The sequence below is a fragment of the Acipenser ruthenus genome, chromosome 7 (genome assembly GCF_902713425.1).
Source record: "Acipenser ruthenus chromosome 7, fAciRut3.2 maternal haplotype, whole genome shotgun sequence".
Classification (NCBI taxonomy): domain Eukaryota; kingdom Metazoa; phylum Chordata; class Actinopteri; order Acipenseriformes; family Acipenseridae; genus Acipenser; species Acipenser ruthenus.
This window is the reverse complement of record NC_081195.1, coordinates 63,645,844-63,671,270: the sequence shown is the minus strand read 5'-3', so window position 1 is coordinate 63,671,270 and position 25,427 is coordinate 63,645,844. Positions and strand designations below refer to the sequence as shown.

The window sequence follows — 25,427 nt, the reverse complement described above, 5'->3', positions numbered from 1 at the left end:
CTTCTATAAAAGTCCTGTGGTATACTATATTAAAGCACACAAGTATGGTAAATCATGGTAAATTCATATTATAAGCATATGATGTGCATGATAAACTGCACAACTACTGTGCCAATTTACAATGATATATATATATATATATATATATATATATATATATTTTTTTTTTTTTTTAAAGGGATTTTTACATTTTGTAAGCTTTTAGCTCTCTACTCCTTATTGCGCATTAAATTTATATGTCACAATTTCTAAATTGAATTGATAAAACTGAACTGTTTAGGATTCAATCAAGTAATGTAACATTTGTTTTGTCTTCTTGTACATCTTTCAACCATGTCAAGCAGTAACATTTATTTTGGTTTTACTCGTGGATTTCACCATTGCATACAGTAACAGACATTCTCTGAATCAACCAATAATGACCCATTTTTGGTTTTACTTTCATTTTGCTATGGCTTTATCAAGGTAAACCACAGTAAACAGGAGTAGACTGATTCAGATGGTTCTTTGATGTCCAACTGCAAACAAGTTACACTATATATTCCTTTGGGAGAAGCGGAGGGTATATTTTTGCAGTATATGAAAAGAGGGATAACTGGACCGATACATGTGTCCAGTTATAGCACAGTTGTGTAAATAAAGTAAGCGTGGGGAGGCATGGTAAAGCAGTAAAAGTATGGTCGAAGGAGGAAACATGGTAAATAATAAAACAAACAAGTCAAGTATCTAAAACAACCATGCCAATTTAATTTGCCTAACTTTTAAAATAGTCCCTTTCTCCCTCCCCTCTTTTAGCTGTCTATAGTTAATCTCCTTCTCCCTTTACTTTCTAGTTAATGACCTGCTCCCTTGTACTGTACAAGCCATTCTCTCTGTTGCTGATGGTTAGTGCATTACCTCAGGTTGTACTCTTGGGTTTCTCCTAAGGTGCCTCCAGCAGCTGTTCGGGAAGCAGAAACCACAGCAGAATGGCGAGGTCCCCTGTCCCCACATCAAGCTGCTGGTCCATGCTGCAGACTCTACACACAAACACTTCTCAAACCAGTCCAGAAACCACCACACAGAAACTCCTAGTTTGATGAACGTCCCTCTTTCTTTTTGTGCTTGCGGGTTTCTCCACTTACTGTAATGGCGTGGGGAGTTTTGACAGCTGTAATGGATGACTTCCCTGATACCAAATTATACTGCTTCTTCATACCAAATTATACTGCTTCTTCATGGTAGATTCCCTTTCTCTGTGTGAAGAGCGCTGGAAAGCTCAAACGGCACAGAAGGTAGTGCGTCCGCAGCTCTGTAAAGGAAGAGCTAATCAAGCTGGGCCTTGGGAACCCCGTGTGTCCTTTGAGAGATAAGGACTGCTGTGCTTCTCTTTGAGGTGAGCTGTGACTTCACAGCTCTGTAAACAAGGGACAGGTATTGTAATTTCAAGGCATTCTTCAGAACTTCCTCAGTTCTTTCAATAAATACTTACGCTGCAACTCCACAATCTTCTATTGTGATGGTCCCAATCAAATACCCACAGAAAGCTCATGAGCCACACAATAATAATAATAATAATAATAATAATAATAATAATAATACTAATGTGCCTGATGCAGTTATGCTTTCCACACAGTATTAATGTTTTATACAGCAGGGAGCCATGAGATGTTACTGTATGTTCTATTTTTGCCCTCACAGCTGGAGAGATGAGGGGACTTATCTTTAATGTCTCTTGATGCAGTCACTGAAAAAAAAGATAAAAAGACTCTCTGCACTGACCAGCCTACCTCTATACAACATGATGCCATTGCAGCTTTTACAGTATCACTTTAAAAATCTCATACAACATCATAGATCAAAACAAACTAAATAACATTATTCTAAAGAAAAATTCAAAATGCAGAACATTGACCCCCTGAACTTCAGTTGAAAAGCAATTCCATTTGTTTCCATCAGCAATGCTCAGAGATCAGATTCGCAGATTGGTGGGGGGGGGGGGGGGGACCTGTCTCTTGAAGCACTACAGGATTATTTAAACATATATATTTAATTAATATAGTTATTTTTCATTACTGTAGCTCTGCTCAGAGATCAAACCAGTTTGAGTTGGAGCTTCATCAAACATTTATGAATTGGATTTGCAGTATACAGACTTTGCAACCTTTGACCTTTATGTAACATATGGTTGCAGATTGGATTGTAGCCTGTACTCAACATGAGGCTATACTGCTACCTTGTGCATTGGAATTTGACAGCGGTGTTCAACCTACTGATTGAGTTGCACCCAATCATAATACAACAGATCTTTCGAGTGCATAACCTAGGAAACATCCATGACGTGTATCCATTAACTGTGCAGACAGACAGGTACAAAGATGGCAACGATACAAAAAAACAGCAACATGAAGTTGAAGCCCACAGCCTAGGGGAAGAACCTGAGATTCACAAAGACTTCTGGATTGGATAAGCTGGTGTGTCTGTAGTTGTTAGCTATAGACATTTCCACAGACTGGTTTAAATACCACAGGCTAGTTCACTAACTTCTTATACCTTCCACCTACAGTTTGATGCTCAACCTTGCCATAAGTTCATATCACAAAAGCACCACGCAATTCAGCAAAGTTTCCACAACCGGCAGTCTTTGTTTAAGAGAGACCCAGACTGAATATTCAGGTGAGGACTGAGTTTGTCTCAAAGCAAAAAAGAAAGAAAGAAAGAATTTCAGAAAGACTGTGAACATGTAAAGCTCAGTGTGTAACCAATGTTTCATTCCTTTCAGTATGCTAATTAGAAACTGTTCCTGTCATAAGGGAGATGCTGATTGGTGTAGCAGAAGGACAAGCTCTGCAAAATAATCTATTTTAAGACCTCAGCTCAATCCAATTAGCATAGCAGGTGTTATCGGCTCATATATCAAATATATAAATTATTATATATCAAATTATATATCATAATTATATATCAAAACAAAAATTATTTATTAACATGACTCAGTTATAAGAAGTTGTTTCTTGGATTTTAATAATAAGATCATAAACTTGATATTTTATCTAATGAGACATTCGTTTCTATCTAGCACCATTCTCACCTCTGCAAGTTTTATGGAACAATTAAGAGATGCTTCACCACTTGGGGCCCAGGTAGAGTTCACCCAGTGATAGAAGTATATGAATTCAAACTCAGCTGAACATTGAAAACATTGAAAAATACTTCTAGTCTAAACATTAGTGAATAGATTTATTTGGCTGTGCAGCAGTAAATCTAACCGGATTCAACCACTTTCTCTTACAAACAGAACATGATTTTTGATCACATAATCCTATTTAAACAACCTTTGCTTCTTGCCTAATTAATTATCCCTGTAGAATATAATCTGTACACAGGATTCGAGTTGCGCTCCCCAGGAACAGTTTTTGAAACACATTTGTCTATGAAAGCAACTTTCCCTACGAAGGCTGGGTCCTTCTAAGATTAAAGCCAGTACTATAAAATGCAGTTCACCAAACACTGCACATACTTTAAAGACACATACTGTATAAACTAAAGACAGATACTGGAATAGAAGAAGGGAGCAGCAATTTAAAAGGTGTGAATCTTTTGATTGGGCAAACACACAAAAAAAATTGATTGTGATAATAATACAAGTGTTTAAGCTAATTACTTTACCATTCTAAAAAAACCAAAAGATTCTATAACAGACTCTGAGGTCTATTCATTTGATCTAGAGGGTGGCAGATCTAAATACAATAGGTACAATGACAGGTTTCGTGTGTATGTGTGTGTGTATATATTTTTATATACATATTGGTACTGATATGGCACTGTGGTACCACTGGTGCCACTGTTATGTCAAATTCTTAATGTGCCATTCTAACAATGGCTCATACCATTGTTTCGACCTATTCTCCCTTTGTAATACAGAACCAGCACATTTTCAGCGCTACGTTTCATGAATACTGAGCTTAGTGTTCTGTGCTAGCCTATATAGTACTAATTTAAGCTCTGGAGACTTGAGTAATGTGTGTCACTTTACAGTATATAGGAAAACTTGTCAATCCATCTCTATTCTAGGTTATCTATATTGACAGTCTTTACATTATTTTAGATCAACAGCAGGCCTCAGAGATTGACAGTCTATCAGCAATTCAAGTAACAACAATAGTGTCTGCCTCCTTTCCACCATCCAGACAGCTTGATGTGACAAGAAGTGCTCTGCCTTGTAAGCCTAGATGCATTATCTCACCCTGCCTTCACCTGTGCATGACCATGGCCTAGCAATGAATATCAGCCCCTGCAGGGTCATCACATCAATTAGCTGTGTCTCAACAAGTGTGCCCACAGTGTTCCTCCATCGAATGGGCAATTAACTCCCATCAGGGTGACACACATTTCCATGTCTGGATTGCTCACTCTCATTCAAAAAATGATTGTGAATGATCAAACTGCTTCAACTGGGCAGTGCTAATTATAATTGAAGTAACATTCTGAACCACCTTCATGATGGAAAGCAAGATAGAAAAATAGCCTTTGTTGGGGCAAAGCATGCAATACCCTCCTGCTGTCATACACTTCAATGTAGCTGTAAAGCCATCCAAAAAGCATTAGCCATCTGTACTGTACCTTAGCTGGCAGGAAGCAAACTTCCCTACTAATGGAAAACAAAGCTTGAATCAAATTGTCTGTCATTCAAAAGTGCAGATCGACATTTCAAACTCCTTTAGTTTCTATTGCTATAATTTAGAAATACTTTCATTGTATGCTGTCCGATGAATGCATCAAGTGACAGTGCTGGAAAACCTTAAGTTACCAGAGCTGTACAGCTGCACTGTATGAGGGTGTGATAGGAGGTTGTGGGTTATGTGCTGACAGACAGGGAAAGACACGGAGGTCCCACTGGCACACACTCCTATATGTGCTGGGATTTCAAATCCCTAAACGAATCCCTGCTCCAGGTAGTAAGGATATAAACCCCAACCCCCGTTACACACACTTTGGTCTGCATTTTGGCTTCTTACTGGCGGAGTTCCAATCCCGGATAAACACACAGTGATCAACATCAATTAGCTGTGTCTCAACCAGTGTGTCTGCAGTGTTCCTTATCGCCATTTCAAAAACACCCAGGAGACAGACTTGATGGACAAATTGGCCAAGCCATTGCATTGAGTGATGTGACACTTGCACAAGCACCCACAATCATTCCCCTTGTTGTCACAGAGATCCTTCCGCTTTCAGGTGATTGTTGCTGAATAATCTGGACTTTCTAATTTGACTTAAATTCTTAAATGAAGATGGTGAAAAGAAAAAACAATCATTGAGCTAATTACACTATTTAGTGTCAATTGATCTGTCAGAGTACAGTATAAATGCAAGTTTCAAAATATTGCAAGGCAAGAGGCAGTAACACAGCTAGGATGAGGAAACTACAATACACTGTATTGTACTATAGTAAAAAACCGGCAATTAAAAGTTAGTGTACCGTATCTAGTTGAATCATTTTGGTGCCACTGTAAGTCTCACATACTGTACTATGTCCAGTACAGTGGCCCTTTATTTCCAAGTCATGGTGATCAGTCGTTGGAAATAGACTTTATAATTTTTAAGCTTGCTTACCACAATACGCACTGACAAAACACAGCTGACAGTGCAAAAAAACGCCGGAGCACACATACGCATGAGCCCGAGAAGCCAGTGACGGAACGCTGTCCCTGTTACACATGCACATTACCAGGCATCATGCACTTGGTGTTCTATGGCCTCATGGTTAAGCAGTCATTTAGCAGTTTGTTGTTCGAGGGCAACCTTGTAGAATGAAGCAGTAACATTCCATCAGCCTTAATCAGCCATGCCATCCATCAAATTAATATAATCACTCACCGGTGTCTTTTCCATCCGCGACAGCTGTGTGGTTCAAGCTGAGCCACTGCAGTTATAAATGTAATCTTGGTTCAAGTGGTATTTAGATATTGTTGTTTACTATAGCTGTTGTATCTACAGTTATGGCCAAAGGTTTTGCATCACCCTATAGAATTAACTAATTTTGCTTCATAAAGTTGAATATACTAAACGAAAAACCTACACAGAATTTCGAAATCTAACATGAAATACTGTACTACTATGATGGCTTTTGGTAAGAAAAAGTCTCATGAATATAAACACGTTTGGAACCAAGCTCTAGAATATATAAACAAACGAGAAACAGTATAAAATATTTCATATCAACAGCATCATTTTAGAGCATAGATATTACCTGTATGATGCTACAATATCAAATTGTAAATATTACTTGTTCAAACAAAAATACAATAATATTTAAATAACATACACAATAAAAACAACTCAATAAAAAGAAATAAATGCATAAATAAATAAATGAATAAATAAATAAATACAATTTGAAAAAGTAATAAGCAATCCTACAGATATAAGTAACTAACACCAGGAAGTCTATCTACTGTACCATGAAGTCTCTCATGCATGAAAAGTCTGTCCACAAAGCCAAAGCAAAGCCTGGTGTTACTGATACAACTGGCAAACCCAGCAAATGTCATGTCTAAATTAATTGCTTAGCTTTAATTCAGAGGTTACAAAGCCACACAAGGAAGTTTTCCAGACAAAAACAAATTGTGATTGGCTCATAAAAGTGCTGTAAACAGTGGTAAAGGCATAGCAAAGCCCAGTGAAAGCATGGTACCGCGTGATAAAGCACAGGCAAGTATTCTGTAATATGTGAATGCTGCACATCCTTCTTGCAAGTCAGGTTCAATCATAATGGTAAAGGCAGCAGATTCCAATACACATGATTATAAAAGCATGGTACACTGTGCAAATATATTGTGGTAAACATTTCCAAGGGATATAGGTTACTGTATCACTGCTGATAAATGACAGGACTTGTATAACTCTAAACTGTATACAGCATGCTGAATTACATGTTGCCCTTTTGTTTTACTGTCTTTAGGTTAAAATAAATCATGTTTTTAACATGAATTATTTTAACACACTGTACACAAAGATGAAAATCAGGTGTAATCAGGTTCCATTATGTTATATTACACTGTTATGTATAAATATTAAACACTCAATGGTGCTGATTTATAAAACTACAAAAATAAACTTGAACAACTGTGTCATTGAAGTTATTACATTTATTACATTACTATATTATGCTGTTAAAAAAAAGCACTGGAAACATTTTAATTTTAATTACATTTAGACATGTAAATGAAATAACTCTTTTTTTTAAATGTTAAACTATCATTCTAGGAACATATCCTTGATTTACATTTCTGCCAACTGAGCTCCTCTATCAAAGTCTGTCAGATCTGCAGCCTTGTCTATCACGGTTTGAAACGGACTTACAACAGGGAGATGCAGCATTTACATATTACAGAATACATATCAAATTACCAATGAAACCGTCAAGTGTGTGCCTCAGAAGCCAGACGTTATAATTATTTTGAGCAACCTGTTTGTTTAAAAAATGGTGTGGTTCCCCAGACTCCAGTTGGTTCCCCAGGCCCTCTTCAGAATAGCTGCAGCACCTCATGTTATAATAGTGTGAAAGGAAATCAGTGTTTCCTGCCTACCCATTCCCATAACAACTGCAATTGAACATAACAAGAGCATTCTCAGAACTGCGAAAAAAATTGCAGCATTTATTTTCACCTCACAGAGAAACTGTTGAGGATTTGAAGAACCCTGCTAGGCTCCCATTGAGGTACACTTGTTGAAGCTTCCAAATCAATATGAGCTACTGTTTTGTTTGTTTTTTTCTAAATGGGTATTTTGTAGTCAAAACCACTCAGTCACAACTAATACAAAATATCACAGGATGGGGCACCAGTGCAGGTCACAAAAACTGGACCTTTTGTTGCATATGTTATCAAACAAACGTTTGTACTTTTGGTACTGAAGAATGAATAATAACTAGAATTGAAGTTCTTGATAAGTCCCACAAGAAAAACATGTCTGAAGTTTCTGACATTCTGTGATTGTAACAGTGACAGGATCCATAAATCCTACTACTTTTATACATTGAGCCACTTGCTTACAAGACAACTTCAAAAACTCTAGATGGCCTTAATAGCTTTGATTGTGAGTTTCAGTCTTCCAACATTAGCTGTTTCCATCATATAAGACACTACATCTTGCATTGTCCTAGATAAAATGTTACAATGTAACAGCTGTATCCAGTCCAGCTAGATATCTCAACTGGGTTCGACAATGATCGGCTAGTGTGAAGCAGGCAGTCCCAAGTTGTGGGTGTTACAGCCAATCGGTGGCCAGGATTTTGTCAGGTGTGAGTATTAGTCTGGCGAGTTGACTTATCGGGCTTTGTTTTGGGGTTTTTTTGAAAAAGGATACCAAACAGGAGGATCCCCGTAACGATATGAGACAGAACTGGTCTTCAATCATGAATCAAAAATTACTTTTACAAAAAAAACATTTAAATCCTGTTATTGTTCTCTAACAGTTCATTATTCAAAGCGTTCATTGCTTGTCATTTTGGCCCCTTTGTGGTTATTAAAGTGTGAGGCTTCTGAATTCTTGGTTTGTTTATTTATTTACCAAGGAGAAGAATCCACTGACACAAAGCTCTTTTTTTTTCAGGATATGAGATCCCAAACTGCAAACACTTCAAAATGAATAGATTAATTAGTTGGCTATGCCATAGAGACTAATCTACCTTTTTATTCAAATAGTGTAATCTACTTTGCAAAGACAGACCTTTTTTTTTTCTTCTTCTCATAATCACGTGTACATTGTGTGTAGAGTGTCTCTTTTACATAAGAGATGTTTGTAATCTTGAGAAGTTTGGGCTGGAATTGGCTCCTCAAACTGTGTGAAATGACGTCTTACCAGTTTTACCAGACAAGTGGTTCCCAAGATATACTATAATTAAAGCTAACCTGATGACAGTACATTAAAAGTAGGTCACCAGGATCTATAGTACAGTAACTTCATGCAAGATCTTATACTATCAGTGAGCAGTTTTGAAAATATAGTCTTCACAATCCAGAGGCCAGAGCTTTTGCATGCATTGGCCACCATCCCTTAAAATGAGTTGTTGTCAAGAAAGTGTGAGCAGGGAAAGTGAAGAAATATGTAAATAAATAACTACAAATTAGGCTTCAAAGGAAACACTAGGTCTCTTGTCAGTAAGAAAGTAATTTCCCACAAACTTGTTGTAATGAGAAGGCATGACTTATTTAATTATGTAAGATGGCAAAATATGCTATAAATACACATACTGTAATCACTATACCTGTTTAATATTGTCTTTTTACTCTTAAATAACATTTAATTTTCATATTGCATGCCCCTTAAACTGAGATATTTAACTTAAATGAAGGACACTTTTTTAACACAAATTAATAAGGGTTGGTGGAATTACAAGCCAAGGCTAGATTTAAATTAACAGCAATAACCTGCCGGTAGGATTTATTTAAAAAGGAATGTGGACATTCCAGTACTTTTCCATTACTCTTTTACCAATGCCCATTCCACTGCAGAGAAATCTGACTTTCTTTTACTCACACCCAGAGGAAGCCAAAATGCCAAGGACATGCCGAGGAACGGGGCAAAAAAAAAGTTAATGAAATGGTAGAAAAAGTTTGTTTAATCACAAATAAATCCACAGAAAGGGGACAAACAACAGCAACCACATTTGTGTCCTTGATCTACAGTGGCAATTTAAGCTTTTGTAAAGAAACAGTGATGTACTTTTCTGAACTTTTTTCAAGGCTCCTGGTTATTGTAAATAACAAGCTCAGACGCAGGGAGTTTTAACAGTTAGACATATGGCTCCCCAGGCTTTTTTGTGCTTTTTTTATGTTTTGCTTATCATAATTCCTCAGATTAAACCTGTAGTCCTTTTATGAATACAGTACACTTACAATCAATCAATGGAAATAATGCAATTTTCAGAGCCATTTCAGATTCATGAACAATCTCCATTACTGATGTATTTGTAACTGTGAGGTTCAACTGTATTTATGTCAATCCAAGATACAAAAATACAGAACCGAACCCCTTAACAGCTTTGCATGGATACTACCAGTTAAAAGAGCCATACCTTGGATCTCAGAATAATGGACAGATCTGAACTAAAATAGATGCAGGTGAGGAAGAAATACTCCAGGCTTTGGAGTAGACTCGAACAAAAAATATAGAACATGTGTTTCTAGTACTGTACATTCTGTTAGTAATTACTAAAAAGCGGGCACTGTTTCAGTAATGTACAGTTTAATCATACAGTTTTTCATTACATGAGCTGGTGGTTCATAGATTTTCGTGAATCTGGCATAATCAGTATGTGTCTATGTACTGGGTCCCAGTACAGCTGCTGAACAGCTCTGCCTTTCATAATAGATAAGTAGCTCAAAAACAAAGTGCTTAACCCACCTGTGCAACTGGGAGAGGCTGGGGTCTTCCTGTTTTTACAAGGGCCGGAAGGACGGTAGTTTTGTCCTTTCTTAGCTTCTCAAGCTTTGCTTTAATGACTTTTCTGTAAGAACAGAAGAAAAAATGTTTTCATTTTATTTATTTATTTTTATTTTGAATCCACAATATGTATGAATTTATTGCAAGCTGAGTTAATAAAAACTTCAAGCAGCAATGTTAACTCATGAATTATGGTGGGTACATGCATCACACTCCATTGGTGTATGCATAGATCAAGCAATACTGATGAGGGACAATGACCACACTTGATTCATTCTCCAGAAGCAGACAGAGATCTCCCTTTGTGCTTAATTTGTAGCAGAAGATCAGAAGCTCTCCAAACACTAAGGCTGGAAGTGTGACACTGGCATCATAGGGTGAAGAGTAAATAATGTTATTACTGTATTATTTGAAATGGTAAAAACATGAATATTCCATGTTGCTTGGTGGGTGATGTAATGGTTCTGTACAAGGTGGCACAAGTACAGCTACAATTGGATGAGCCAGTGGAAGAATGCCACAACAGATGGTATCAATACACACACCATTGAAGTACCATACTGTATCATGAAACAATTGCACAATGCATGTGGTGATGCATATTGAATATGTATTATACATAAAAAAAATCTACAGAAAAGTTCTGTGTGACAAAATAACTAACTAACTAACTAACTAACTAACTAACAAGAAAATAAAGGTAGTTCTACTGTTGAAAATGAATGTCTTATAGTACTCATTATGGTAAGGAATGCATAATGAAAACAGAAAGGCAGCCCTGTGCTTAACAGTACTTGATAAGACAGTAAGATGAAATTGCCACTTAGCTTTCAGCCACTTTGATTTCAGTCAGCTCCACATTTGATTTTGTTCGCAATTCAAACTCAGTTTGAAAGCAGCTCTCGGCATCGCGATCAAGGCAATGTAAGACAGCCATACTGAAGTGGCTACTTTTTTTATAATTATGAAAAGAAAAACAAAGGCCTAGCACCAATACTTTTCCTCACTTGATTGTACTTCATAGACACAGATTAATTTGTATGCTAGTCTTGCTATATAGCCTGAACTTCCATGCGGGCACACAGAAAGCCAGCTTTTGTATATGCTGGGTGGTTTCTATGACAGCAGATTTCATAGAATGTAGAGCTGCTTCTCACATTATATCTAAAACTGCAGTCACAGCAACAACCAGTTCAAAAAACAAAATCTACTGTTAAATTGAATAAAAATACAGACATGCAACTGCTTCCTTTTACAGATACATTTTTTTTATTATTTATAAAGGAGGGTTTTCATTGATTAATTAATAAACAACACATTCTTAATGCCACATCAATACCAAGACCATGATACAGGCCTACAGATAACCCCTTCGTAATTTCTGTTTTACTTCATGGCCTCCCACTGTTGCAAGCCCATCATCTTTAACAGGGGTGGTAAGCCAGTTGATGAAAGTTTGTGACCCTACATCTAAAACTATTTTGGGGAATGTAAACAAACAGGACTGTCAAACAAAATGGTTTTATTTTCAATGTGTAAAGCTGGAGTGTGCCACAATTCTATTCAATGCTTTATCAGAAAGCAAACCCTACTGAAGTAAAAAATAGCTTCCCTCCCCTATGCTTTACTACCACTTGCAGCAGTGGGGGGTTATACAGTAATCCTTCAAGCTCTGTCAAAGGACAGGACTCAAAAGAAGAATCAGAGACAAACAGTACATACAGTACAGTAGAGATCATATCTTTTTTTAACATAGCGAGAAAACTTTTTTTTTTTCTTTTTAAATATGTCTTAAAAAGTAGCTGAAAGACAACCAAATAAAAGTGACTTATTTTTTCAGGAATAACAACATCTAGCCTATTTCTATTCTTTACAACTGTACATTGCTGAATGTCCCTCAACAAATGCTACAACTAGTGCTACAGCAATACTGTACTGAAAAAGAGTCAAGGTCAGAGACTTACTGTATTAAGAGCAAAATACCTACTTGTGGTTGTCAAACAGCCTGAAACAAAGTAGTATGTTATTTATCAGCAGTAGTTTGTAGCATCACACCAGTGGTTATACAGTAAAAGCAGGAAAACATTTTATTTATGTGGGTAAGTAGTGAAAGTACTGTATGTATTTTTACAATTATTTACATATTTGTGTACCTACATAGCCTTTTTTCTTTTAGATTTTGGTACACAGCAGTGCTGCTTTTTCAAATTTAAAATAAGTATGTATGTATGTATGTATGTATGCATTCCTTTCAGATATGCGCACACAATTACTATACAAATATTTTAAACAGATGAGACTCAGTATAGTGGTAGACATCCATATATAAATACCATACATTTAAATTACTGCTAAAATAAACTAATGCATTATAATTAATTTGGGAAAAGATTTGTACAGCATACTATTACTGCATATTAGGAGTGTTGTAAATGACAAGGTGTGTGGAGTGCTACTGTACTAAACTACCAGCACAGCAAAGTTATTTTTATTTTTTCTTTTAGTTTTGTTTAATCAGAACCCCTGTATATTTATTATATTGTGTCAGACACCTCTAGTGCATTCCAATACAACAAGGAATTATTAGAAAACACAACACACCTGTCCACTACTAGACTACAGTCATTTTATTTTAAAACGTAATTGTTATATATTACTGCAACTAAATAAACACATTTTAAAGTGAATGCTAAATCACTTACTTCCTGTCAAGTGCATTAACCGGTTGGTTCATCATTGTGAACGATTAGTGACTGATGTTTCGATCCTCTCCATGCCTCGCTGTCTATCAAGTAGCGTTGCTCTTAGACACTTGTCCCTGCCTCGCTGGCAGGAGCTTAGAATCTGTGGCGCGATCGCTGCTGCTGCTCCTCCTCTGGGGCATGCCAGGTTTCACCTCCCACAGCACGAGCGACGTTTGTCAGTAACCAGGGAAACGGCAGTACAGAGTATTCGTGAAACAATCGCGATTGTGATGTCAGATACGTTCGGATTCCCCTTGCTGTCGCTAGTAGCATCATTTCTCAATGGTGGTCAAGCAGGTGAAATCAAATGGACCGTTTATTTAGAAGAGGTGCCAAAAACCGCTCTTAAAAGGGGCAATAAGCGATATGTGGCTTGTATCATGTTGTTGTAGATTACCCGTCTTTATTTTAATGGACTCGGGTAATATAAAAACAATGTATCACCAGCATATACAGTACTGTTGAGTTCCATGTGCAGCAAAGGCGAGTGGTCCTGTCTGTGCACAGGAAGTGAATTTGTTGTGTGGTGGTAGAATAAATTGGCAGTAAAAACGTTCTTCTTAATTATGTGGCGCCAAATGTAAACAATAGTACAAATATCTACAAGGTTTTTTTTTGTTTGTTTGTTTTTGTTTTGTTTTTTCGGATTTAATTTAAATCGCGTAATTTTTTCTAGATTTAATTAAAGAAAAAAGAAAACTACATTTATTTTTCCAGATTTAAGACTGAATGAAAATGCTGAAAGGTCATGTATTTCGGATTTATCTGCTAGCTAGATGTTGATGCCAATTGTAAAATAAAGATTTATGTCCCATGTATTTTTTCATAGATGTATTTGTTAGAGTCACAGATTCAACGTGTCAGCTAAATGTTGACTCGCCAGGTGTAAACATTTTTTTCCTCCAGATTTAATAGTCGTATTGACTTTAAATGTTGAATTTGTGATGCGCCTTTTCAGTATCTGAGGGGGAGGGGGGAGATACTGTACTGTTATCCAACATTAATTTTATAACAGGCAGATATGCTATTGAAATGAGCCACTAACCATCCATGATCTGTAACCGCTTAATCCTAGAGGGACGCGGTGAGCTAACCCGGCAGACACAGGGCGCAAGGTGGACTACACCCTGGATGGGACGCCAGTCTATCACAGAGGCAACTAAGAGAGGCCAATCCGCCCTGTTTTGGACTGCAGGAGGAAACCGGAGAAAACCCACGAGAATACGGGAACAACATGCACATGTCACACAGTTCCCTGAACACGGAATCGAACCCAGGACCCTGGAGCTGTGAGGCAGCAGCACTAACCACCGTTCCACCCAGTAATAATCATGCTAGTTCTAAAAGGCATTAAAAAAAAGTACTTTCAAAATTTGGTTCGCACACCTTGAGCTTGCTTTATTATTAAACGCATGAAGAGCCAAGCCGTTATCTACCAGGAAATGCCACAGCACGTAAATAAGTTAAATACATGTAACTGATACAACATGCAATTTTAATAGGGAACTCTTCCCTCAGAATTCTGAAATCAAACCCAGCATTCTCCTATTATGTGAACACTGATCTCTGAAACCTGCAACAGTAGTTCACTGCAATGAAATATTATTTCAGTGATCATTCTGAAGGGTCACATACCCTTCAGAATGATTCGAATTTGATTAGATTGGTTCTGAATATTAGGTTTGCCAGAGACACAAACATTTGCATCAATAAACATTGTGTGAACCTGTATGTGTGTATGTCTGCTTTACAGTATATTCACATGAAAAAACGACAGCCAAAATGTGGATTATTAAGTATACTGAGCTGGACCATTTTATATTTTGTAACCACTAGGATAACTTGAAATAGTGTTTTCACTAAATATACAATAATGGTAGTGTTTTAGACTGCTATTCTACTGTTTTGAGCAGAATTATCTTCCTATTATCACTCAACCTGATTATGTTTTAGACAAGTTCTAAAGATTTCACATGCTTTGCCATCAAACAGATGGCCAAACTCTTCACAAATACCCTCTCAGTGCTTTGATTGCAGCCTAATTAAACCAAGCTTTTGACATCCAAATACTTCATGGTTTTATCCAATACATTTTTTTAAACACCACAGTTATACAGCTCTATCAGACCATTCTCTCAAATGGAGCGCTAATTACCATTAAACATACTGAATATGAAGGTTGTCAGGTACTGCAGAACTTCTTCATGTTTCACGATAACCATGGAAACGGGCCTTTTCCTTTGATTGAAAATATCTTAAAATGCATTATGAAAAGGACACTACACCCTTAAGTAATCTGCAGGGAGCACTGTGCTCCTCTTTAATAGCCATCAGAGTCTTATTTCAAACAGTGGGCAATGGAGTAGCTGAATAGCAGCATTATAATGAGCCATGCTTGAGCCAAAGTAAACCAGTGTATCAAAAGTATTGGGCCTGGCAATTCTTATAAACAGATTCAAGCATTTAGCAGGTTATAGGTGGACAATAATTTAACCTGGACAAGGTAGCTAAAATGAAACATCTATTTATATATTAACGATCTGCCTGTCAAAACAGTGTCAAAGGTCAAAAGCAGCAAGTTTAGTTTTAATAATTATATCAAATAACTTTGGGCCATATTTTCAAAGGGTCTTTTTTGAAAGAGGTAAAACACCAGTTCATTTTAAAACTAGAGCTAAACTACTAAGTTATATATTTCAATAAGTTCTCTAAAGCACTCTGTGTGTTTTGTTTTTCATTTTGTAACATTACCATTATTTTTTTTCTTTCAAAAAATAGGAGTTACTTGAAGATTAAAAAACAAAATACAGATTTTTGTTTGTTAAAATGAGAAATAAAGAATGAAAGAATGGGGAAAATAAAAAACATTACTTAATATCACTTGATTTCTTTTTTTGAAACTTTTTTTATTTCTTTTTTTACCAAAAATATACATCAATTTTTGAAAGATTAAAAGTAATCTATATAAATTTGATACAAACATACGACATACACAGAAAAAAATAAAACGGTACTCTCAGTGAAAATGTAGAAGAAAAGGTCAAAGACAAAGTTCTTAAAGGAAAAATTAAGTTTAAGTTTAAAACCATAAAAAAAACTACAATACATTGTACAATAAATTAACTGCTCCTACCTGCAACGAGTTGCCTCTTGCACATACTAAACCATTTAAATTGTATTGTGCCTTTCAGAAAGCTTGCCTGTGCTTCAAAATAAAATCACCGGGTATCCTATTCTGCCTGGCCCCATTCTGCATGCTAATTCTGCAAACCCTGCTCATTATTTAAAAGTAAACACATGTTTTCAGGGTTAGAGCTGGACCCCCAGTCTGTATATAGGCTGGTGCTTACTGCCACTCAGTTAAAAGGTAGGAAAAACAAACAAACAAACAAACAAAACAGCCCGCTCTAACATAGTTTTAAAAATGTCTCCACCAAATTCTGAAAAGTAGTATATAAAAATATTGTTACAAATATTGCTGTCCCTATACAAATGTCTTTTGTGATATATATATATATATATATATATATATATATATATATATATATATATACAGTGCCTTGCGAAAGTATTCGGCCCCCTTGAACTTTGCGACCTTTTGCCACATTTCAGGCTTCAAACATAAAGATATGAAACTGTAATTTTTTGTGAAGAATCAACAACAAGTGGGACACAATCATGAAGTGGAACGAAATTTATTGGATATTTCAAACTTTTTTAACAAATAAAAAACTGAAAAATTGGGCGTGCAAAATTATTCAGCCCCTTTACTTTCAGTGCAGCAAACTCTCTCCAGAAGTTCAGTGAGGATCTCTGAATGATCCAATGTTGACCTAAATGACTAATGATGATAAATAGAATCCACCTGTGTGTAATCAAGTCTCCGTATAAATGCACCTGCACTGTGATAGTCTCAGAGGTCCGTTTAAAGCGCAGAGAGCATCATGAAGAACAAGGAACACACCAGGCAGGTCCGAGATACTGTTGTGGAGAAGTTTAAAGCCGGATTTGGATACAAAAAGATTTCCCAAGCTTTAAACATCCCAAGGAGCACTGTGCAAGCGATAATATTGAAATGGAAGGAGTATCAGACCACTGCAAATCTACCAAGACCTGGCCGTCCCTCTAAACTTTCAGCTCATACAAGGAGAAGACTGATCAGAGATGCAGCCAAGAGGCCCATGATCACTCTGGATGAACTGCAGAGATCTACAGCTGAGGTGGAAGACTCTGTCCATAGGACAACAATCAGTCGTATACTGCACAAATCTGGCCTTTATGGAAGAGTGGCAAGAAGAAAGCCATTTCTTAAAGATATCCATAAAAAGTGTCGTTTACAGTTTGCCACAAGCCACCTGGGAGACACACCAAACATGTGGAAGAAGGTGCTCTGGTCAGATGAAACCAAAATCGAACTTTTTGGCAACAATGCAAAATGTTATGTTTGGCGTAAAAGCAACACAGCTCATCACCCTGAGCACACCATCCCCACTGTCAAACATGGTGGTGGCAGCATCATGGTTTGGGCCTGCTTTTCTTCAGCAGGGACAGGGAAGATGGTTAAAATTGATGGGAAGATGGATGGAGCCAAATACAGGACCATTCTGGAAGAAAACCTGATGGAGTCTGCAAAAGACCTGAGACTGGGACGGAGATTTGTCTTCCAACAAGACAATGATCCAAAACATAAAGCAAAATCTACAATGGAATGGTTCACAAATAAACATATCCAGGTGTTAGAATGGCCAAGTCAAAGTCCAGACCTGAATCCAATCGAGAATCTGTGGAAAGAACTGAAAACTGCTGTTCACAAATGCTCTCCATCCAACCTCACTGAGCTCGAGCTGTTTGCAAGGAGGAATGGGCAAAAATTTCAGTCTCTCGATGTGCAAAACTGATAGAGACATACCCCAAGCGACTTACAGCTGTAATCGCAGCAAAAGGTGGCGCTACAAAGTATTAACTTAAGGGGGCTGAATAATTTTGCACGCCCAATTTTTCAGTTTTTTATTTGTTAAAAAAGTTTGAAATATCCAATAAATTTCGTTCCACTTCATGATTGTGTCCCACTTGTTGTTGATTCTTCACAAAAAATCACAGTTTCATATCTTTATGTTTGAAGCCTGAAATGTGGCAAAAGGTCGCAAAGTTCAAGGGGGCCGAATACTTTCGCAAGGCACTGTATATATATATCATCAACTTGTTCATGGAGGTATAAAAACCACACTCCAGAAAAAGGGTTCTTGAAGGAGGGCCCAGGCTAAAAGGAGTTCAGTCACTGGCTGCACCCGGGTGCAACGGCTTCACTCTGGCAAACCGGGACAGTCCAAGTCGGAGGCCTTGGCTTGGAGATTTTACTGCCAGATTTTCAGAGGTGTTTGGGCTTCTTCCAATTTGCGCTAGGAAAAAAAAAAAAATTAAAATTAGGTTTGAGGTCTTGAAAAATATTAACTAAAAGGTTCACAGATGGATCTAGGTTTTCTTCAGGCCTCTGCTGAGAAAATTCCTTGGACTCAGGCTTTTCCAAAACATACTTGTTTGACTTTAAAAAAATCACTTGGTTCAAACGTTGGTTTGCTGGGGTGACACGTTTCTTTAGTTTAGTTTTATTCCTTCTGCGCTTACCTGGCGGGGTCCACTTGGGCTTCCTGGCACCAGATGGGCTCTGAACCTGGAGAGGTTTGGAGGCTGCGAGGGTCGCGTTCGAGGGCTTCATCAATATGGGAAGAGATGTGGCGGGAGCTGGGCTTGCAGCTGCAGGTGTACCTTTGAACAAGAAAAAAATGGTTATCTTGTTTCTGATTTGCTGTTTAAGTTTGTTGTGATTAAATATGTATTTAATTTTAAACTATGTAGCTCATGGCTTAAATATTCCAGTTACAAGAGTACAATAAATTGTTCAGTCAGATACAGTAAGCACAGAAGACGGGTCAATACGGGTGGTGTCTTGTGCGTCAGGTTGTCTAATATAAAGCCAGCTACAACTGCAGCCACATCTCTAATAATAAGAGCTTCAGCTTACCTTTTCAAGTTTGGTAGCTGAACTGATACTCAAGTACTGTAGGTTTTATTTATCTTCCTGTGTATTGTTGTTATTTAGTATTCTGGTGCTTTTGCTAAATCCTCTTAAATGAATGTTTTTTCAGTTATAATAGTGTTCTTTTATGAGTTAACTGCAACTTCACTCAAGTTATTTGCTTTCCCTTTCTTTTGGTCTTGAAATTAGGGGTGCAACTTAGATTTACGAGCGACTGTTTTTGAGTAATACAGTAGGTTTCAATGTTATGGCAGCAGTAAAGGGACTCGTGCATTTATGACCAAAACTAACTAAAAATACATTATTGTATGATAATTATACATTATTCTATGTATTATCTTTAAGAACCCCAGGGGTATATGACCACCGTACAGTGATTCTGTATAACTGACCTGTCGCACTCAGCCTGGATTTAAGAGGTTTCTTTTCTTTCTTTGAACTTTGTGCTTTTGATTTGGCCTCCTTCTTGTTTTCTTTCACTTTTGCCCCCTTTTTAACTGTGAACTCTTCAACATCCTCCTCTTCATCACGGAAATCAGGGTCACTCTCTGAACCAACATCTGAAATGAGAAATATCTTTGATCAGCACCCTGTTCCAACTATCATACAATCTTGACCATTTCCATATCATTCAGCAAAAAAAGAAAAAGAAACTGACTCAGACTGCACAAATAAAGAATGGGGAATCATAGCCAATAAACATTCACTCCCGGAATGATGAACATTCTGCGCCACTCAATATCAAACTGGTTCCTGCTGCCAGTTACCTGTTAGATATGTCACTCACTTAATGCAACATGTCCTTAACTTAAGATCATAACTTGATTAGGATTTATCTTTTGCACGGTTGCCCCCCAAATTAATCTATGTACTGAATGGCGCAATTTTGCATTACTCTATGTGTACTTTTAATATTCCTGCACAAATAATTTGATGCTCTGAATTAAACAATAATATGATGCCACCTTGTGGCAATGATAAGCAACCACTACTGTGTCAGCCACTTGAGGGTGTAATTACTATGGGTGACTGTGGTTAGTAACTGGCTTGTGTTGGCTGGTCCAGTTGTAGATAATTGTCCCATAAATCAGTATCACAGCGATTTTGTATATCTGACCTGTCGCACTGAGCCTGGATTTAAGAGGTTTCTTTTCTTTCTTTGAACTTTGTGCTTTTATTTTGGCCTCCTTCTTGTTTTCTTTCACTTTTGCCCCCTTTTTAACTATGAACTCTTCAACATCCTCTTCTTCATCACTGAAATCAGGGTCGCTCTCTGAACCAACATCTGAAATGAGAAATATCTTTTTTAATCAACACAGTTCCAAAACATAATTACAAACTCCTGTACAACCTTGACATTAAACCAGAGTTATAAAAACTAAAAATAAATATCCCCCCCAAAAAAACTAGTGAAAGATTGATTCTTGAGCAATGGCTGGACAGCTTAAGTAAAAATGAATGAGTGTCAGATTGTGCAGGTATAAATCCTTTACCTGGAGCACCTGGCTCATAATCCTCATCCTGATCTCCGTCACCATCACCTTCATTATCCAGCAGCATCTTTCTCTGTTGTATTGCTGCCTTTGAGGCTGCTTGCCTTTGTCTGTTACGACCGGAGGTGTCATTATCATCTGTGATCTTATCCAGGCCTTAGGGGAAAAAACACAACAGAATAGCTGCTGACAATACAGTGCTGTGCTGAACCCTCTTGTGCACAGCCAGCAAAAAGAAACTAGATTCAAAAGAGGCAGATTACTTGGTCACGTTGGCTCTTATTCCTATGGACAATTTGGATGCTCTGGCTGATGTTACATACTATATATCTATGACTGCCAACAAGAACTGAAGAGCAGCACCTGAATTCAGGTAAAAGCACCGTAACACAGTAACTGCAAAGAGAACCACTCGGAATTACTGCAAACACAAAAAAAGCCCCAAAAAAGGTAGAATTTTATTTGAAGCCAATTTCTCTTTAATAGGTTTTTGCTCCATTCTACAATTAAGTTGATTCTTGCTAGTGTAATGCCATTACAGGTGTTTTATTCCTCTAAGAAAATATCCAATTGTTTCAAAATGTGGTTCACAATATTTTGTGGACCAATGTAATTATCTACTACTTAATTAGCTGTCAAACATTTTTGTTTTACCTAAAAGGTTAATATTCACACTGCAGTTTGAAAGTAATGGGGCCCCATCCATCTTTGCAACTTCAGAGTCTGCATGAACGACATTATCTAAAAGTATAAATAATAACATATTAAATCTGGTTGTTAGGTTCACAACTGTTGTGGCGTTAATTCAGTAAATAGACAAAGTAAATACAGTAGTCTTGGATCACCTTAAAGAGCAACTTGGCATGATTAGAAATATCACCATTATCTTATTATTTATTATTATTATTTGTTTATTTAGCAGACACCTTTATCCAAGGCGACTTACAGAGACTAGGATGTGTGAACTATGCATCAGCCACAGTCACTTACAACTACGTCTCACCCAAAAGACGGAGCACAAGGAGGTTAAGTGACTTGCTCAGGGTCACACAATGAGTCAGTGGCTGAGGTGGGATTTGAACCGGGGACCTCCTGGTTACAAGCCCATTTCTTTAACCACTGGACCACACAGCCTCTTAAATAATGGATTATCTGATTTCATTCTGTTTCTGACCTTGTAACGTTTTTTTTAGCTTTAAAGCACTTACTACAGCTCTCAATATCATGTCTTTGACCAGCAATTCAAGCACAGAAGTAAACAAAATCCCTTTTGTAGAATAACATACTTTTATTTTAAATGACTTGGAATATGTATATATTTTTTAAAATTTTTTAAAAGAACGTTATACTTTCTCCATTTATTAGCTACCTGGGGTAAGCTATTGATATGTCACTGTATATTTGGCAATGGTAAAACACATCAATTGTTTTTTTTTTTGCATAACAATACTGTAACATACGTATACGTAAGATGACCAACTAACTGTGCCACAGATTTAATTCTGTCATCAGCATATGTTATAGTTGGTTTAGTTATCCAGTGAGTTAAGACTTCCAGCACATGTCCTTCAAGGGATAAAAATACTTGTGGGCACTGTGACATTACAGTTTGCAGGGACACGTCTAAGAGAGAAAGGCTGAGGTAACACTGACAGAATGTTTCACTCAAAAAAGCAATTTTACAACTACCGCTAGCAGTTCAATTTACCCTTCTTATTCTGGCACACCTGATCTCCAGCCAAAAGCAGCAGAGATACTGTATGATGACAAGCTGAAATGTACGATGGCAGAAACCAGATGGCTTTCAGATCACCACCCCCACTGCAAGCACAGCTTAAGATGAATGATAAAACTGTAAGTAATATTCATAACCGTAAAGTCTATATATACTGTAATGCATTTTTGTAATCTATGGGAAATATGTTAGAGGCAGTTATACCAGCAGTGGTCCTCAATAGAGTTGGAGTTCTGTTTACATTAATAAAAGTGGTAATTCTTTACATCAAAGAGTTAATTCACTTGGAGATTAGACATAATTCTGAAAGCTCTACAGAGGCCACAGAAAATGTAGCAGCGTGAATCCAAACACAAAGAATATACATAACTCTGATTTTCCTACTTGCAGACATACCAAGTTTCTCGTCAAGGTACCATTAAAGTCAATAGAGGTCAATAGTTACAATATCTTTGGTGCTGAATAACTTAATATTTTGGAATCACTGTGTTATTGGGGAACAAAACACAAAGCAATTCAAACCTCTCTCTTTTGGTAGACTGACTGCAAAGTTTTCTTCAGTTGTTTGCAGCATTGACAAAGTTAAAGCAGCCTCCAAATCCCTTTGATAAAGACTGTCATCCACAAGTAACCTGAAAGAAAAGCATAAACAGCTGTGGAATTATTGGGGTCTATTCATTTGATCTAAATAGTGGTATCTCACATCAGACCCCACCCAGAGGCCAATGTCTGTACTTATCAAACAGAAAGAAAACGGTAACGTTATTAAACAATCAAGAAACAACTTAATTGTGCTACATATTGTCATATTTAATACTTTTAAATCATTTTATTACTTCCTCAAAATGCCTACAAAATAGGGAGCACATCATATTAGATAAAGGGTACTGTTATGAAATATTAAAATGTATTATAATATAGTTTGTGTGGGAGAATATTAGCACAGTTAAAGTGACCAAGTCTTGCAGTTGAGGTGCATCGGGTATGTTTTTATTAAGCAGGTGACGTCAACTGTACCAATATTGTGAATAAAGCATGGTAGAAAATCTATATGTTACAGTTGAGGTCATGATTAGGGTTTGTTTGTAATGTGTGGCATAAATAAGGTGAAAGGGGTGCTCTGATTGGCTGAAAGATCCCCAGCAATTTGGTATAAATACGTCCATGAAATATTGACAGTACAGTAACACTGCTCCCATTTAAATTTAAAAGCTACATCACGTTTTGATGTAGATTACCTTTCCTCACAAGGTTTCCCCAGAGATCCACCACACTCCTGACCAGGGGGCTTGTTCGTGGTCTTCAGCTTCTTCTGTCGCTCTGGTTCTTTGGGAGCCACTCTTGGCTTTTTGCTAGGAGGTGCTTTTACATAGGCAAACTCTTCATCTGTTTCAATTTAAGCCATAAGCCATTCTATTAAATCATGTTTATTTCATGGTAACACACCTTTGAAATACTCCATTACCTCAAAGCACACTGTGGCCAGTAAAAAAAGTTTGAAATTGAAAAACATATCTGCATTAGCTCTGTGTAGAAACATTATTTAATATACCTTTCATAAGTGTTGAGATATCTAGCAGGGTTAGACACTCCCACTAGTCCTGCACCCAGTCCTGGTATATTATTAAAACGAACAGGTGCCAAGAGTTTGAACAATGTGCGTTACTCGGCTATACTCGGTGCACAGTACTCTATAAACTTTCATAGTACATCCTCTATGTATATTATAACATACCACATGTATTACAACTAAAACAACACATGATGGAAAATGGCATATTGATAAAAGGAGTCATGGCTAACAATTCCAGAAATATTAGGCTACTCTACCTGCTGTGAGCTTTCATTTGCTTTGTAGATCGCATATGCACAGTGAACGGTGAAACATATGTTATATACACTGTGCTAATCAAGCTCATAGTAAAACCTGGAATGGGTCAAACTGCCATGCAATACGAGTCTTATTTCCATCCCTGCATGAGATCTACAGATTAAGTGCACGACAGGTAAAACTTTAGGAATTATTGTTAGCTATAACCAGTTTAAGATGATATGTTACTATTATATCAAATCATAATTCAGTTCTTAACTCCTACCTTCATCTTCAAAATCACCAACATATGAATAGTCTACAGGTTTCTTGTTCCTGAACATTCACACAAAAATGAGATGAACAATTAAGTAACATTAAGAAAAGTTTGGTAAAAACACAAAAGTATAGGGCATGATAAGTACACCAGAGAACGTATTATTTAATTTGAGGTTGTTGTTTTTTTTGGCCAGCATTTTGTGAGTATTTTGCAACAGTTTAACGAAAACTTTCAGATGATTATTGTTGACTAACTTCTACCAAAGAATGACCACATCAAGTTCCATCATAACTGAATAAGTGTTTCACAAGATATATCTAAAAACGAATGTGACTTAACGATAGACTGGCAGGAAACCTCCATAATATAAGTACCTAGAATCTGAAACGCTTAATAATTTAGTAAAGGACGTCTAGTATCACGACATTAATTAAAAGTAAATGTTATTCAACCCCCCCCCCCCCCCCAAATACAGTTCTGCCAAACAATTCAGATAACAAAATGACACAAATATCATACTAAATCATAGGTACAGTATAACACGTAATTTATTATTTAAGGCACATATTTATTCAGTTCCATTTGATATGCTTCCTAAGCATTTCGATTTAGTGTTTACAAACCTCGTAGGCTTTGCCATACTTGTTTGTGGAGATCATGCAAACATCAAATAACAAAAATGGCTATCACGCAGCATAAAAAAGTTAAAGAAATAATAATTTAAAAAAATGACCCCAACTTTAATGCCACTGCACAAAAAAACAACTGACAGCTGAGCCACACACAACACCAGGGTGTTCGGTTTAATAAAAAAAAAAAAATCACGGGAATAATTATTAGAAAAGTGATTACGTTAAAACAATTCTTATTTTCTTTTCCCTTTCTGATCACTACCCGCCTGAA

The 25,427-nt window shown here is 36.9% G+C and overlaps 2 protein-coding genes across 4 annotated transcripts in view; both read right to left on the bottom strand.

Annotated features, from left to right (window-relative positions):
* The window catches only part of LOC117415304 (dual specificity tyrosine-phosphorylation-regulated kinase 4-like), a 38,444-nt gene extending 25,165 nt beyond the window's left edge, over window positions 1-13,279 (bottom strand). For both annotated transcript variants that reach the window (XM_034025454.3, XM_059027565.1), the window contains exons 1-2: window positions 13,128-13,279; window positions 10,387-10,489 (exon numbers count right to left, since the gene is read on the bottom strand). In XM_034025454.3, the coding sequence (XP_033881345.3) occupies window positions 10,387-10,489; window positions 13,128-13,162 (138 nt within the window). In that variant the 5' untranslated portion in view covers window positions 13,163-13,279. The remainder of the gene's footprint in view (window positions 1-10,386; window positions 10,490-13,127) is intronic.
* Window positions 13,280-18,123: 4,844 nt separating this feature from the next.
* On the bottom strand, window positions 18,124-25,424 carry LOC117415376 (RAD51-associated protein 1-like). Of its 2 annotated transcripts, XM_034025638.2 has the most exons (10): window positions 25,148-25,424; window positions 24,531-24,580; window positions 23,673-23,820; window positions 22,957-23,066; window positions 21,354-21,440; window positions 20,700-20,855; window positions 20,324-20,491; window positions 19,599-19,766; window positions 18,795-18,935; window positions 18,124-18,568 (listed from the first exon to the last, which is right to left on the bottom strand). In XM_034025638.2, the coding sequence occupies exons 1-10, from the start codon at window positions 25,162-25,164 to the stop codon at window positions 18,441-18,443; spliced, it is 1,173 nt and encodes a 390-aa protein (XP_033881529.1). In that variant the 5' UTR covers window positions 25,165-25,424; the 3' UTR covers window positions 18,124-18,440. The 2 variants fall into 2 exon arrangements, with proteins under 2 accessions (XP_033881529.1, XP_033881530.1); XM_034025639.2 differs by lacking the exon at window positions 21,354-21,440.
* Window positions 25,425-25,427: the final 3 nt, after the last annotated feature.